Below are 17,230 nucleotides of genomic sequence, written 5' to 3' on the forward strand. Positions count from 1 at the left end.
TGTAGGTAAACCCTACTGTTACGTTTATTGAGGGGAAAAAATATTGACAAAGACTTATAAATTTTATGCTCTTTTCTAATTTATTGCGATTGCACAAAGAACAATTAATTTGAATATTTCAAATAATTCTAGTGAAATTTTCGACAAAAAGTAATTCATGTACATTCTGAAAATTGCCTTATTTGAAACAAAAAAAAAACAAAAAAATCCACTTCTACTGATAATTATTATTATGATAACAATTATGAATGCAAATTAATTTAATACAAATGCAACATTTAGTATAATGGACATAATGCTCTATGATTTCAAATTGAAAATAAACTTTTAGAAGATGTAAGCTAAAATTAAATAAAATATTACAAAATGAAAATGGTATAATTAATAATAAATATTTTTCTTGGTTCTATGTTCATTTTTATTAAAGAAAAATGATACATGCATTTTTTTAAAAATTGTAACAGATTTTTTCAGCTAGAAATGCTTCTTGAGCATGTTTGCCATTAAATAGATTATTAATTTATGAACAATTTCTTGATAAACTGTAAAAATTCATGTTCTTCCAAATTAATGTTCTGGAAGACAAAGGAAAAACAAAATTTCCACAAAATACATATCTTTTAGTGTTGATTATCCTTGATAATTTTATTTCTTCAGAAATATTTTTATTTACTTATTGAACCCACTAATGCACTATTCCTCAAAGTAGAGTTAACTCGTGTCAAGCACTTGTGTTTTATAAAAGTTAAATTTTTTTTTATTTTTTGACATTTCTTAAGTAAATTTTTTTTTTATAGTCGGTAATTGTATATGTGTGAGAGAGAGAGAGAGAGGAGATGTTATTTTGCTAATATTTTAATATAGCTTATGTTTTATTCTGTAGATTAGCCATTTTGCTAGGGTTTTTTAGAAGCCAGTGAAAACAATGAAATGGTTAAAAATAATTACTGAAATCTTTATTGAAAATTTAAATGATTAATTAATATTAGAATAATTTCATGCAGTAGAAAAAATACTAGTAAATATGTTTATCTTCAAAGTCAATGCATTATTCAGTTAGTTTATATATAAATGCATTTGTGTGAGCGTTATTTTAAATAGTTAATTGTTTTATCTTTCTTAAAAATAAACTACCTATTTCCTGCCATTTGGATCCCATTTTGTTGTCAAATACAAACATTTCATATACATCAAATGTTGTCAAAAATTGTTAGTACACAAAATTGTTTTCAAAACATTATCTACGCTAGTTGTTTAAATTTCTACGGATGTTTAATAATATATGTAACGCGAACAATTTATTTATAAAGAGCAAAATATATTTTGAAAAAATATCGGAGAGTCTGAACTATAAATCTCTCACATATAAATTTATGAGTGTTATTTATTTTCTTTTAAATCCATTTTTTTTCTTGTAGACGCATTAAAGAATATTAAAATCTTGCATTTGTAACACAAAATGTTCTGTCTACAAAACCAATTCACCAAAAATAAATAAGAAAAATATTGTTTAGAAATTATTAGTTTTTAAACTGTTGAGGGCATTTAATTTGTAACTAACGATAAAATGATTTTAAAAAAAGTTTACCTCTGACAAAATATTCATTTTTATGCAATTTTTGCCTTGATTTTAATAATAAATTTGCTGATTTATACATATTTTAAAATTACTGAAATTATATTTTTCTGAAACTTCTGTATAATGTCCCTTATATGTATTAAAAAATTTTTATGTTAAAATTATTTTACAAAATATTGTGTTAGAGTATTTAATTGAAAGCTTATTTTCTCACATTTCTGTAAATAATTAATGCCTCCATTTTTCAACTGAAAATTCATGTTTCCGTTCAATTCTATTAGAAATCAAGTTGCATTATTTATTAGCATTGATAGTATTAGCTTAGGAAAGAATTTAGTTGTCTAGCCACTTTTCTCAAACTCTATCATGAAGCACTTTTTTTCCCTCTCCATTTGTTGTAAGATAGTATTCTTCAACAAGTGAAGAAAATAAATTTATTTTATACATGAGAGTATTGAGAATTTTTTGTGAATTTTTTTAATATCTCGAGCAAGGTGATTTTTCTTATTTGACAACTGTCTATTGGTGGGTTTCCCAGTAGAACGGGAAAAAAAATCCACAATATTGATGTATAAATAAGTTAATATGGCTTTAATAAAAAAAAAATTATATTTAGTGTTTTCTTATGTAAATCTTTTCCCCCCCCCGTTAGTGGAAAACATCTGTTGGGTCTCTACAGCTCAATTTGTTGTCCTTTATGTGCCAGTCACAAAAGGTTCTCCACCATATTTATTTGTTGTTTCTACCCCAGTAAGTAGCGCTCTTATTAAACTATATAATATATATATACAGTGTTTTCATCATAGAAAAAAAATGGGTGAGAATTTCTCACCCTTTCTCAAAAACAGGGTGAGATTTCAGAAAGTTAAGTGAGATTTCTAAAAACTGAAAAAATACAAATAGACTTGGAAAAAAAAATTTTTTTTTGTTATAATACATTTTTAACGTCTTCTATTTTTTAAAGCATTGAATATTTTTGCTGCATCATCATAGAAGATTTTGCCTTTACTAGGTATTTGTCCATCTTACATTAGCGCATAAAGAAATTTGAACGTCTTACATGACAAACCATACCTACAGTAAACACGTGGTTGCAGAGAAATGTGTTCTGAAAGGGGTTCCGTGGTTCGGAGGGGTTGTGTTCTGTTGTTCGAAAAAGTTCTGAACAATGCCTACTGGTAAATAGGGAAGCTGGATAACGGGGCAAGTGTTGAAAATAATGAAGATCCAGGAAGAAAAGTGAAACAGATTTTATTCTAAATGACATAATTCGAAGCTTTTTCCAAAATGCGAGAAATTCGCGAATTTTGAAATTGATTTATAGAATGCGCGAATTTCTCGCGGCAATCATTTTTTAATGCGAGAAAAGAAAAAAATATGCGAGATTCTCGCGTTCTCGCGCTGTAGTGAAAACACTGATATATATATATATATTTACTTATTGATTTCACTGGAACTTTGTTTAGTTTGCTCAAAGTTTTTAAAATATTTCAAAGGAATATTTTATATTTTTAGAAAGGTTCTCCCATTGTATATCAGAATTTTTATGACGTGTGTTTGGGAAATAGCTCCAGCGATGAACAACGATATTTTTTACATTTTGAACCAACTTGGTTTGTATTTGAATTTCATTCTAAAATTACTTAATCATGAGAAATTTTCTACATGTTTATGATGTAATATATTTTATTGTGGGATTTATATCAATTGCTTATTATATATTTTAGCATATATTGTATTAAAAAGTCATTTTAAATATCAGTTTTTTCAACTTCTTTAAGTTTCATTAAATGTGAATATTTTGTTGGTATTGATGTTTTGTGGTATATCTATATAATCCACAATTAGACAAAAGTTATTTTTATTTTGCTTTTAAATCGACTTACAAATATATTTTTTAACTAGATTAATTGTTAAACTAGTTAATAATAAATTGTAGTTGCCCACATGTTTTGCACAGCTCCTACATTTAACTCTCTTCTTTGTACCCTTTAACTAGTACTTTTGCTTTTTTTTAAAATTTAAATTTAATCGTTATTTCCTATTGCATTTTTTTGCTTATAACTTAGCATTTTATTTTTTTTCAAATATGATTTATTTTCATTGTTCATGTGTTATGAATTAGCACCTTGTTTTAAGCACTGAATTTATAATTTTAAAACTATTAAAAATTTTTAATTAAAAATTTTTTTTTATAATGTCCATTCTCTAAAAATTAATATTCAGTAATATTTATGTATTTGTATTTAGTGTAGTCTATCTTATTTGTTCTACAAGAAACAATAAATTGGGTAAAGGGACAGATTTTGCTTTGATCTCTAAAGAAATCAAAAGAATAATAATTTCTGAAGAATAAAGATTTTGTTCAATTTTTGGGATGGGATGTCTTTGGTGTATCTGTAGAATATTTTGTTTGAATAGGGGCGAATTTTGAACTTTAGTAATTGTTCTGTCCTGAACCCACGTTTTCCAATCGTTTTCCGGAAGTTATAAAAGTTATTAATTGTTTTTTCTGCTGTTTTTACTGTTATATATCGTGATATTGGCCATTTCTACCTAGTTTTTAAAATTTGATGTTTTGAATGCAATATTATTGTGACATGCTAAAATTTCAAAGTCGGAAAAATCTCTAATTATTTCATATTGTCTTAAATTTGTCGAAACACATTTCGTTATAAAACTGCTGAGAGGGCTTGAAAAGTATTAGAAATTTGCATGGATACTACTGAAAACTTTTACCAGAAGTCTCTGCAATAATACAAAAAATATGTTTAATCCCAATAAAATATAATTTCCTTTATAAATTTCAGTTAATTTTGTTAAATATGTCATATTTTTTTTATATTCTTTAAATTTTTATTATTCTTTTTTGTTATAATCTTGTTATAATTATTTATTTTTCTTTGTGGCAGGGGTGTAACTGTGTGTGCTTCAAGAGATTCCATTGAAATTGCTATCATTGGTGATTGTGTAAGTTTTGGTCACGCTTTTCTCTTATGCCCGAGTTTTTTAATGAATGTTTTAAAGAACAATATAAAAATATAATTTAATACTGATATAATACCAAAATATAATTTAACTCCAAATCTTAAACTTTAATTTCTCTTACTATTTAAGCTTGAAATTTTATTTTAAAAATAAATTGCTAATCAAAATAACTTTAGTTTGAATTGGATTGTTTTATTTCGCTTTATCGAAATGAAATTTACTAGATCTTGTTTGTGTAGATTTTCAAAGTATTCCATTTCTTCTTGAAATTAATTTTTCACCAGCTTTGATCTATTTTGTTAAAATGATCATAAATTATTAAATTTAACGTATTTTGACTTTTAAGTTCTTTCCTTTCCTTTTTTGAACTTTTTTTTTCTTCAGTTACGTGTTTATTTCACTGAATTAAAAATAAAATAAAATAGAAGCTATTTAGTTTTTTGGAGTACTTTTATTTATGATTTTCCTATTCTGGCTATTTATGATGTTTCGAATTTGGATATAATTAAATGCAAACTGATTATTGTCTTAAGTAACTGGGACTCAGATCCAGTCCAGGTAATTGAGATGTTTAGATTATAGGGGTAGCACCTTTTTTTTGTATTTTCATCCAAAACTCAGAAAATGAAGGTGTTTTTTCACTAATAGTGTCATGAAGAAATATGTCTTTTTTCATGAATGTTTTCTTGCCACATAGATATAAAGATATTTTAAAATTCGTTTGTACATATGCTTGTACTTATGCAAAAATTACATTATATAGTAAGATGACTCTTTTATGTCTTTTTATCTCATAAGAATAAAAATATTTTTTTAATCCAATTATACTGATGGAAACAAAGTCCATTACTCATTTTCTGAATGATAAAACTTCCATAGAGCATTGTTTAAATCTAAATCTTTGACTTATTCAATGGATTGTTGATTTCATTGGTTTATATTGTTCCGTATGTAGGATTGACATGATTTAAATCACTTATATTAAATCATGATTAAAATTGCGATTTTAATCATGTGACTTTTTTAAAAAAAATCATTGGTTTAAATGAACTATGATTTTATTTAAATAAATTTTTAGAGGGTGGGATTTTTTTAAAGACTTTATTCAACAAAATAATGAAAGGCTAAATTATTATATTTCAAAATAGACTAATAAAGAAATAAAATTAGAGAAAGTGAATGAGAGTAATATTACAGGATTGCTACACTATCTAGAAAATCCAAAAAAATTGGAAAAGTCTGGGAATTCTAAAATTGTCCAAAAAGTCAGGGAATTTAATAATTTTGAGTGAAAATGTGGAAAAATTAGTGAGTTTTAGTTGCCAGACTCCAAGCATGTGTTATTTGGGGCCACATTTTCAAATATAAAAATTTTGTTTTCACCTATTCGGCAGTGAGCTGGACTTCATGTAGCTGTAACCACGACTTAGAAAACTTTCAACTGGTAAAGGGTTATTAGTTGTGAGAATCCAGAACAGATAGAAGGATGGAAAGACTTCATATTGTTTATTCTTATTTTTGATGAAGAAATTTATTGAATTGACTGTTTTATAATTTCTTATAAATTAATGTTTTTCATTGTGTGTGTTTGTTTGCTTAATCCTCCATCACCTAAGCTTGATAAATGAATTTAAATAAACTTGATACGAACTTAATGTTTAATTACACCTAATTAAACTTGTCATTTGTTAAAAATTCCCGGTAAACGTTGGGTTTGCCGTTCCACATAAAAATTATGTAGCAGTACTATAATATAATAGGGTCAATTCAGGTTGTATTTTTTAGGATCCATCTTCTCGAAAAACTGAAATTATTTTTTAAAAAATTACTTCATTAATGAAGTATATTCAGTTTTAGAATTCACTATTTTCTATTCTTTTTTTTTTTTTTTTTTTTTTTGTAAATTGTAAATCTACTTACTTTTCCAATCATTTTTCGGCTGATGTCGTTATTTTCAATACATTGTTATTATGATGCTCGAATTTGGATATTTGAGTTATCTCTTTTTGATGCATTCGATTTGTGCTGATCCCATTACTTTCAATTCCTTTGATGCTAATTTTTTAGGCAGTTATTTATTATTTCTTTGGCACTTTTCACATAGTTTTTCCAGTCCATGTAATTTTTTTTAACATGTTTTAATGTAATAGTTTAACATGTAATAGTTTTTTCGGCAATTCTAATTTTTCTCACTTTGTTCACTTGGTTTTTCGAATTCTGATATTCTTAATATGATGTTGTTACGACTTTCAAATTAAAATTATTACTCTTTGTCGTGTTAGACTCGAAACAATTCTATCGTGTTTTCACTTCATCAGATGATAAACATTTCAGCATTTTCCACAAGGTATAAGGTTTTCCGAATTCCAATATATGTCTAACATGCTATTACAACATGCTGATTTTGAATTTGAGTTTTGACTCGCTTGATTCATGACGATGCTATCCTGAAAAACATGTCTTTTTTTTCCAAGAATCCTCCGAGGAACAATTTTGTGTAATCATTTTTCGATCATTAAATTTTGTCAAATTGGTTTACATTTTTTAAAAATTTTGTTAAATTTGTTTTAAATTGGTTTTTACAAAATTAAAATTTTGGAATAGGTTGTTTTTTAAGAATTTGAATTTTGTGAAGAAGCCACATAATGGCTCCAATTTCCACCTGGATATTACATATAGATAATGAAAGATAGTTATATAACTTGTGTCTTTTTCCCTGTATGGTTTTGCTGTCTTGTTTTCCCTCTCAATTATGTTTTCGTCCCTAATTTATTTTAACAGTGAGTAAAAAAATGGCCCTTTTAGACCTGCCAACCTTAGAAAATAAAAAAGCAGGAGACTCTTTCTGTATCACGACATAGAGCAATATTGAAAATTAAACCTGATTCACACTTCCTTCAAGAAGTTTATTTCAAAATATATTATTTACATTACATAAAATGGACCACAGTAAGATTCTGACACTGACTAATAAAGATATGTGTTCTTACTATAAAATATAAGGTTCTATATTAAAACATATCTTTTGATTTTTTCAAATTTAGGAAGAAGTTCAAAACTAACAAAATATGTCAATAATGAATACAATACTTTATAAATGTATTTCTTAATTTTTTTTTTAACTGCTACTGTTTTAAAACTGCAGATGTTGCTGATTTAGCATTATTTTAAAAAAAAAACTGGCATCTATAGAAAGTGAAAAAACATTTTGCCTAATGGTGTCCAAGATATCTCCGATTTTGCCATTTCATTGGTTATTGCTGCTGTTTTGGTTCACACTCACCATAATTTTTAGTGATGTTGCTATGGGGCAAAATTTTTCTAAATAAATGCCCAGCATGATCTGAAGCACAAGTTGCGAAGGAAATTGCACAAATTCTTGTTTTTTTCCTCTATCTTGCACTAAATAGAAAAAAGCAGGAGAAAACACCCTGAAGGCCTGAGGGCGAAGATTTGAGGCAAAAGCAGGAGACTCCTGCTAAAAGCAGGAGAGTTGGCAAGTCTGCCCTTTTTTCATACTTTGTCTAGCTTTCTGTTGTTGTCTAATTTACTGTTTAATATATTCCCTGCCAGCGAGATTTGAAGATGACACTGCTTACTTTATATATTGATCATTTTACTTTTCATTGGGTTTAATTCCTATTAATTCTAACATTAATTTTATATTTTAATAAAAATTTTCAAAATACTTATAATTTTGTTTTGTGAAGACAGAAAATTGATACACTACTAGAATTTTGTTTTGTCAAGTTTTAATTTTTTTTCCCTCAGATATTTCAAATAAATAAAATTTTCTTTAATAAATTTCTACATATTTCTATAATAGATTTCTAAATAATAAATTTCTACATAGAGTTGTGTTATATTTTTTAACTAAATATATAGTATAAGATACAAATTATAAATTGTTTTATGGTTTTCTGTATATTTTGACCCTCACATTGTCAGTATATATTACGATATTAGACTGAAATTTTTTAAAAATATATCTGGAAAGTTAAAGAGTTTTATTCTTCTATTTGAGTTGTAAGCCTGATGTTTAACTGGTAATTTTCCTTTCTCTGTATGTAAAATAATTTACCGGTAAAATTAATCAGCATCACCTCCAGGATAGGATTTGCCTTTAAAAGATTTTTCCAGTCCACTCTTCTGCACATAGAACAAAATTGGTATTTATTGTTTGTTACAAGCAAATTTCAATTATACCCAATTTATTTTGTATTTATTTGAATACTTTTAAGTGTTTTTAAAACAAATTAAATTTATAGTTAGTGTTTACCAATTGTGAAGAAAGATTTATTTTATACAATAGTTTTTATTTGTTGTATTCTGTTCTATCCTAAATTACTATTGAAACATTTTAGTTAGAAATATCAACTATTTTAGCTATATAATTGTTTTTTAAATAATATTAATGTAGTGTTATTACATTTTATGAGATAATTTGGCTGCTAAATAAATATATAAAAATGTCTAATTTAAATTTTAAGAAAAATTGGATTTAAATCAAATAAATTCGATTAAAAAAAAATCGTAAATTTTGCCTCATTTGTCTGTATGTTAGGCTTTATCTCTATACCTATTGTTATTTCTCTTATCACTATTATATTTCTTACTGGCATTAGACTTTTCATGTTTAGGTAACAAGACGCTTCCATTTAGTAAATGTGGAAGCCATGAAGGTCAAACTAAACTATACTTTAGAACAGGGTCTTTAGAACAAGGTTTAGGACAGATGAATTAATCCACAGTGTAAACCCTGGTTTAAACCATCCTGTCCAAAACTGTCTTAAACTGTCCAAAACCCTTTTACTCAAATTCTGTTACAATTTTATCTGAACAATATTTAAAAGGTAAAATAAACATAGAACTAGTAACATATTGATTATTAAATCTACTAGAGAATATTTGTTTTTAAAAGTATAATGTTTTATTAATATTGTTTGACTCTTCAACTCAAACATTAAACAAAGGATTATTAATCGGTAATCAAGTTCAATTGGCCCTCTCATTCAAGTACATAACTGAAGTTTGACCTTGCCATACAAGTTAAGCTATTAGGGACTAAGTGCTTGGTTAGTCATAAACAGGTTTATTTATCTATAGTTCTATTCAAGAATACTTTTATTTCATTCATGTTCTATTCTATTACCATAATGGTGATACATCACCAGTGTCAGTAACTGAAACTGATGCCCTTCAAAACAGTTAATACATTTTTCAGTTATTTTGTATTTCCAATTTAAACTAATATATTTATATTTAAAAACTATTTTTTTTAAATAGATGTCTTTTTTTATCATCCTGTAATGCAGAAATTATAACATTTTTTTAAAAAATTATTGTGAAAAATAAAAATAAATTTTAAACAAATTTAGTATTTTTTTAAAAAAAAATTATTATTTTTTAATATTGCATTATTTATTCTTATGCAAAAACATTATTTATCAGTATTAAAAGCATATTTATATTTAAAGGATTAGGTATTCACTTTTGTTGTTCTATGAACTGTGGAGCTTCAAAAATTATAAACCTTTTCCTATTATATTATCTTATTTTCCTTTAATAAGTTTAAGTAAAATTTATAAAAAATATCAAATATTTATTGATACATGTAATTATTATGTGCTCAATGGTTTCACCTATAGAATTTTTAACTTTTACCAAAGTTTAAGGTTTTGGACACTTTAAGACAGTTTTATCCAGTTTAAGACAGTAAAACCCACATGTCCTGTCCAAAACCAGTTTAGGACGTCCAAAACCCCTGCCCTGCTTTAGAAATTATGGTTTGTCGACTGGTAAATCCACAAAAATTATAGCTGATAGATTTGTAAAGCAAAACCAACTATATCAACCTGCAAAACATTTATTACAAAATATAATTTCTATAAAACAGTGCAATACAAAAAGTGTTTTTTTTTAAACTTTATGGATAACTGAATCATGACAGCATATCTTTGAAATAAAAAAATAAGGCTGCATACAAAATAATAATAAATTGTTAGCTCGTTATAGGTTAGCAGTATTTCAATGAAAGAGGTTCAAATAATTGAGTCTCTACTGTATTTTATGTATATTTTTTGTGGGTGGAGGTAGGGAATGTAATTTCAAAAGTTAAATGTTTGAAAGTGAAATTACGTAGAATAACAATTTTAAGTGTAGAATAGGGCACACCTTGGATTTTGCACAGTACCTTAAAGCTTTTACTATGCAAAATTCTTCAATTTTCATATTTTTATTATTTCTTACTTTTAGTAAAGTTCTAAGTACTAATTAGTAGTTCTTCATTACAAAATTATGTTTTCATTACATATATATGAAGAGAGAAAATATTCTAATATCATGTAATTTGGTTGCAGCCAAACTGGGTTCAGTGGGATGTGAAAGAAGATGGGAAAGCTCTGTTGCCTGGCAAAGATGGTGCTTCACATGCTATTGGAATGGGAGTTATGTATTGTGCTCAAAGAAAAATTGTAATAAGTAAGATGCCTCTCTATTTTGTTGATTTCTAAACTAATTGTTTAGGAATTTATTCTTACTAGGTTAAGTTGTTTAAGCTATTTTAGGAATGTAAAGTTAGAATAAATTGCTGATCATCTGATGTAATTCTCAGGGATGCTACGCCTGCGCCATTTGTGACAAACTGAGACAAAACGGCATAACTGCGCCATTTTGCGACATTCAGCTCAGTTTCTGCCAAAGCTGCGCCATTCTGAGACAAAACGTCCAAAATTTGGCAAACCTGAATTCAGTTTCAAATATTAATCCGCATTGCCGTGAGTCATTGGAGATCATTTTGCCGTTCACGTCTCCAAGGGATGAAAGACTTCCACGAAAAAGCGGAAATCCGCTTTTTTCTCCCAATTTTTAAAATTTTCGACCATGTTCCAAAAACTAAAATTTTTAGGGAGTCCAATTAGAGAAACCCAAGCCGCCGGAACGATAGTCGGATTCCCGCGACTTCCGCTATAGAGTGGAAAGGAGTCTAAGTGTTTCGTTTCGACCACCGATATATGATTTTTTTTTTCGTTTGGCTGATTTTCGGAATTTTAAATATTAGGAATTGCGCTGGAATATGCCAAAATCGCGATTTTTAATCAGACGTTTTTAATATCAATCATCGATTTTCGTATTTAACTTATTTAAAACTTATGTGTTGCGACTTTTTTTACGCTGTTTAAAAATCGTACTAGCAATTCCTATTCACTCAATTTAAAAATTCAATATCGCGATCTGTATTCCCGCGAGTTTAAAATCCAACGTCGCGATTCGTATTCACGCATTTTTGAATCCAATATTGCGATTCGTTATCACGCAGTTGTAATATCAGATCCCGTTTTTCGTATTTGTACGCTATTTAAAAATTACTCATTGCGATTCGTATTCACGTGATCTAAAAATTATTCATCGTGATTCTTATTTACGCAATTTAAAAATTCAATATCGCTACTTGTATTTTCGCGTTTTTAAAATCCAACAGCGCTATTCTTATTCACGTGATTTTAAAATTTAAAATCGTGATTCATATTCACGCGATTTTAAAATCCGAAATAGTGATTCATATTGACGCGATTTTAAAATCCAATATCGTGATTTGTGTTTTTTAAATCCAGCTGCGCGATTCATACTCACGTGATTCATATTCACGCGATTTTAAAATCCAATATCGTGATTTGTATTTTCGTGTTTTTAAAATCCAACAGCGTGATTCATATTCACATGATTTTATAATCCAAAATCGCGATTCATATTCACGCGATTTTAAAATCCAACCGCACGATTCATATTCACGTGATTTTAAAATCCGATATCGTGATTCATATTTACTTGATTTTAAAATCAAAAATCGCGATTCATGTTCACTCGAATTTAAAATCCAATATCGTGATTCATATTCATGTGATTTTGAAATCCAATATCGCGATTCATATTCACGCGATTTTAAAATCCAAAATCGCGATTCATATTCACGCTATTTTAAAATCCAATATCGTGATTCAAATTCACACGATTTTGTAATTCAATATCGCGATTCATATTCACGCGATTTTAAAACCCAAAATCGCAATTCATATTCACGCAATTTTAAAATCCAGTTTCACGATTCTAGAAAGAAGTAGAATTAAGTTTTTTCTTGAATTAGTTACTGTAAAGATGTGATATATTTTTCTACAGTTGTTGCATTTAAACAATTACTAAGTGCATTCATAATCACATTTTATGATTGTATATTTAGCTATACAAATTAAAAGAACATAGTCAACTAACTAATCTTGTGAATGCAAGAAAGTACAATCTACTAGTCAATGCCAATAAACTAAAAAGTTTACTTTTATACTTAATAAAGGATGCAAGTCATTTTCGAAAGAAAATTATATTTATATGTGTCTTTTTAAATTGTTTATAATAGTTTTTAAATATTTCTGTTTTGATATAAAAATGTATTATATGCTAATTTTTGGCTATTAAGTGCTCCCTAAAATTTTCTTGAAAAATTCCGACCTAAAATATTTCAAAATTTCACTGCACCTCCTGAATTCTATCAAAGAGTGTTTTTTTTTGTGTTATTTGCATTTTCTTAAACTCTCATTATTTAATTACTGAATTTCTCTTTTAATTATTGAAATCTGTAGACCTTTCATTGTAACTGAATAGTTATATATTTTGAGATGAAATTTGAGCTCAAAATAAAATGGGTATTTTCCCTTTTGAATTACTGAAACTAAATAGATATTTCTTTTTAGAAAGTTAACACCATTATATTTTTAAAAATAAGAAAGTTAAAATTTACTTTGTAAAATTCTGGAACAGATACTATTCATTGGCATAAATGATAAATGCAATATATATGAAAACAACAAGAGTCCATAAAACAATTTTGTGGACTCTTATAATCAATCATATGCAGGTTTATTAAAATCCTAGCAATAGTGAATGTATGTATAATTGTAGTACTCCTAGTATGCTATTAATGGTTTTATGGATCCTGAAAATTATCTTTATATTGTTATCAAACTGATTAATAATCATTTTAGCTGAGATAAACTGAGTGAAAAAAATAATTTTAGCTGAGACAAACTGAGCCAAAAAGAGATTTTAACTGAGACGAAATGCAATTTCTGGTGAGACAATTTGATATTTTGCGAGTAGCATCCCTGAATTCTCTTTAAAATTTATTAGTTCAATTTCTAATGTAATTTCTAGAAACACTCTTAGAAAGTAAGAAATTTGGATTACTGAAGTTTATTCATCTCATTTTTAAATTTATAAAAAAATAAAGTTTGGACAGATTATTTTTTCATTGAAGGTAAAAAAGGATTGCTGTATATTAAGTACTGTACTTAAAAAATATATAATTTTCCTTTTCAATATATCATAATTTATGAACAGTTCTATTGATAAATTAGAATAAATTTTATTTAATAAAATCTTTTGTTAAAAATAAAATTTATGATACACGGTGTGCCTTAACTAAAATTAAATAAAATGCTCTTACACCTAGAAAATTAGATGAGATTCTGAATTTACAATGTTCTTAGATAATAAAAATCGAAAAATTAATATAATCTGTGGAGAGATTTTTAAAAAAATCTACTTTGAACATTTTTGCTCACGAAGTACGAAATTTCTTAAATGTTAGCATCATTTTATACTTATAAATAGAATATATATATATATATTTGTATTAAATATTTATAATAACCTTTTATAAATTTTTTTTATAATTATTAGAAGTTTATTAATTGTTAATTATAGTCGGTGAACCACAAAATAAAAAACAAGAATAATAAAAACTTAAGTCAACTTTAGCGACACAAGCACTGTGAAATTAAAACTTACAAAACAAAACACGTTTAACCTTGTGTCACAGAGCGATTGTTTGGTATCTAAAAAACTGTTCAAACGTGTATAATTGTTCAGGGAAGGATGTCTAAAGCTTTGACTCATGATCAAAATCCAGGTAAAGTATGTTTCCTGTGTTTTCGAAAACTAAAACAAATGTATATTATTGAGAATCAGTTCAAAATTGACATGAAAAATGAACATGACAACTATGATGATGAGCGTTGATTGCCATCGGCTGTGTATTGTACGTGCAGAAGAAAAGTATTTTAAGCGAAGACTGGAAGGAAAAAAAATCTCCAGATTTGTCTATTTTTAAGCCTGTGCAGGCTACGTGATCAAGATACGACTACAAAATTTGTGAAATTGTATGCGAAATACCCGCTAAAATTTGTGGCAAAATTTTAAAAAAAAAGTTCCAGGTTAATTTTAGAAGTAAAAAATATTTCTTTTGGTTAATTAAAGGAAAACTAAAAGAAGATTCTAAGGGTGATCAGGAGCCTTCAGTTTTGCGGTTGTCGCAAATCCACGGGGAACCACTTCAAATCGCAGTAGGCAATAATAAAAAAAAAGCTTTCCACAACAAACTCTACATTATCTGTGGATGATATGTTGAAAATCAAAAGCAATTTAAATTTAAGTGATCTTGCAACTTTAAAAATGGCAGCTTCCATTTGTGTGTGTACATGAAGTAGAAAAGCAATTGAACCAGGATTAAAAACAAAACTTAATATCACAGCTCATTCTGTCGACAATTATTTTGATTTTAAGGAATTTCCTTTCGTTTGCATAAAATGCGATGAAATCTTGGAGGCTCTTGCTCTTGGAGTTTACTGCAAAGATGTTCCTGCTTTTGTTCAGTAAATGAAAAATAAATGAGATGTACTGGATGTTCACTTAAAAATGGGTATTGATGGAGGAGGTGGATTTTAAAAAATATGTCCTTCTGTACAATCAAATGAGTTGGACTTCGAGTGCAGTGGTAAGCGTGCTAAGTATGATGAGGGGATAGCTGCAAGGAAATTTAAGGATTCATTCTAAACGACTATTCATTCTAGCAGTCGTCACAAATGCACAAGAAAATTATAAGAATGTAGATCAACTCATTTCAATGTTGAATATAAGTCCTTTCCATGGCACAATTGCGGCCAATTTGAAGTTAGCGAATATCTTGGCAGGTATAATGTTGCACAGCAGCGCATACCCATGCACTTATTGTTATGCCATGAAAGATGAGCTAAGCATCTGTGGCGAATTGTGACCCCCCGATAATGTTTCATCGTATTATACAAGTTTGCTGACTGAAGGAAGAAGTTCAAAAATCAAAGCGAAAAATTATTTCAATTGCATTCATCCACCGCTAATTACAACTGTTGGATGCAAAACATTCCTAGACATTATTCCACTGCCAGAATTACGCCTTATGCTTTGTATTGTTAACACTGTTTTCACACATATGTTGAAAGAGTGTGAAAATGAATCCCTGACATGGGCAAAAGCTTGTCACGTTCAGCGTGAAATTGGACGAGGGTGTTCTGGGTTTAAAGGAAATGCATGCAAAACACTTTTGGATTAAGTAGACCTTCTGCCCCCCAGTTTAAAAATCTAGCAATACTGAAGTATTTGACAACTTAAAAAAAGTGGTTTCTGCATGCTTCAGAAATAATCTTGACCAAAATTACAAAGCATGTGTAGAAGCTTTCAAAAAGAGCTACATAAACTTAGGTGTCACCGTTACAAAGGTTCATGCAGTTTTTTTTTTTCACATTGAACAGTTCTGTGACAAAAACGGTGAAGGATTAGCATTTTTTTAGGAGCAGGCGATGGAGTCCGTACATTTTGATTTTTTAAAGTCTTCCTGGGAAATGAATAAGGTTGCTGCAAATCACCCGGATTATCCTAAACACCTTTTGAGCGCTGTTCGTAGATATACTGCTTCACATTTTTAAATTGATGTAATTATAATTAAATTATGTTACATTTTCATATTTTATCAGCAAAGTGTTGAAATAATAAAAGTTTAATAGAATTACAACTGTAAAATTATTATTCTATCATTTTTTCCTTTCTATTGATGTAAAACAACGCTAGATTTTCCAAAATATCATACTTTGTGTGCAAAAATGTTGAAAGTGGATTGTTTTAAAAGTCTCTTCACAGATTATTTTGACTTTTATTATCTGTTAACATTGAAACACCTGTTAACATAACCTAGAAAATTAGAATCTCTTCTAATTTTCTAGGTGTAAGAGCATTTTATTTAACTTTGGTTAAGGCACACCATGGATACATTTTGTTTTTATTTGACTGATTTATTTATATGGCACAGAAGAAAAAATTAAAATATTATTAGATCCCAAAACAATTTTTTTTAAAAATATTTTATACCATTATATTCTACAAAAAAAAAGGACTTAACTGGAAATATTTTGCTTCTTTTTGTTTATTTTGTATGTGTGATTCTCATTGGAGATGCATTAATTTTAAGGTGAATATGAATCCTATCAACCTATGCCTATTATATTTTTTCTGACAAATAATGGATTGTTGGTATCATATCACATGATCAACAACACTCCTGGATTAGAGAGCTTAGTATATCCAACAGAAGCATTTGATAAAGCAAATGAGAGAAAACGACATGGTATTATTACATTTTTGCTATTTTTTAGTTTCTTTTATAAGCTATAAATTTTTTCATATTGTTAAAAGTATATTGTGTGTTGAAAAATATATTTTCAATCTAGTTTTTATTATAATTTTTCATTGTTAACTACTTATGTACTTTTTATAAATATAGACAGCAAACTAGATTTAATT

General features: G+C 27.6%; 1 protein-coding gene across 7 annotated transcripts in view; it reads left to right on the forward strand.

Moving 5' to 3' along the window:
* Nup214 (nuclear pore complex protein Nup214) overlaps positions 1-17,230 on the forward strand; it is a 90,997-nt gene that overhangs the window by 14,918 nt on the left and 58,849 nt on the right. For 6 of the 7 annotated variants that reach the window (XM_087167529.1, XM_087167526.1, XM_087167531.1 and 3 more), the window contains exons 7-11: positions 2,232-2,329; positions 3,095-3,192; positions 4,492-4,549; positions 10,927-11,047; positions 16,899-17,054. In XM_087167529.1, coding sequence (XP_087023655.1) covers positions 2,232-2,329; positions 3,095-3,192; positions 4,492-4,549; positions 10,927-11,047; positions 16,899-17,054 — 531 coding nt within the window. The remainder of the gene's footprint in view (positions 1-2,231; positions 2,330-3,094; positions 3,193-4,491; positions 4,550-10,926; positions 11,048-16,898; positions 17,055-17,230) is intronic. The other variant, XM_087167532.1, reaches the window with a different exon arrangement.

This window comes from Parasteatoda tepidariorum, chromosome 7 (assembly GCF_982258835.1).
Source record: "Parasteatoda tepidariorum strain Cologne lab strain chromosome 7, Ptep-v5.0, whole genome shotgun sequence".
Lineage (NCBI taxonomy): Eukaryota > Metazoa > Arthropoda > Arachnida > Araneae > Theridiidae > Parasteatoda > Parasteatoda tepidariorum.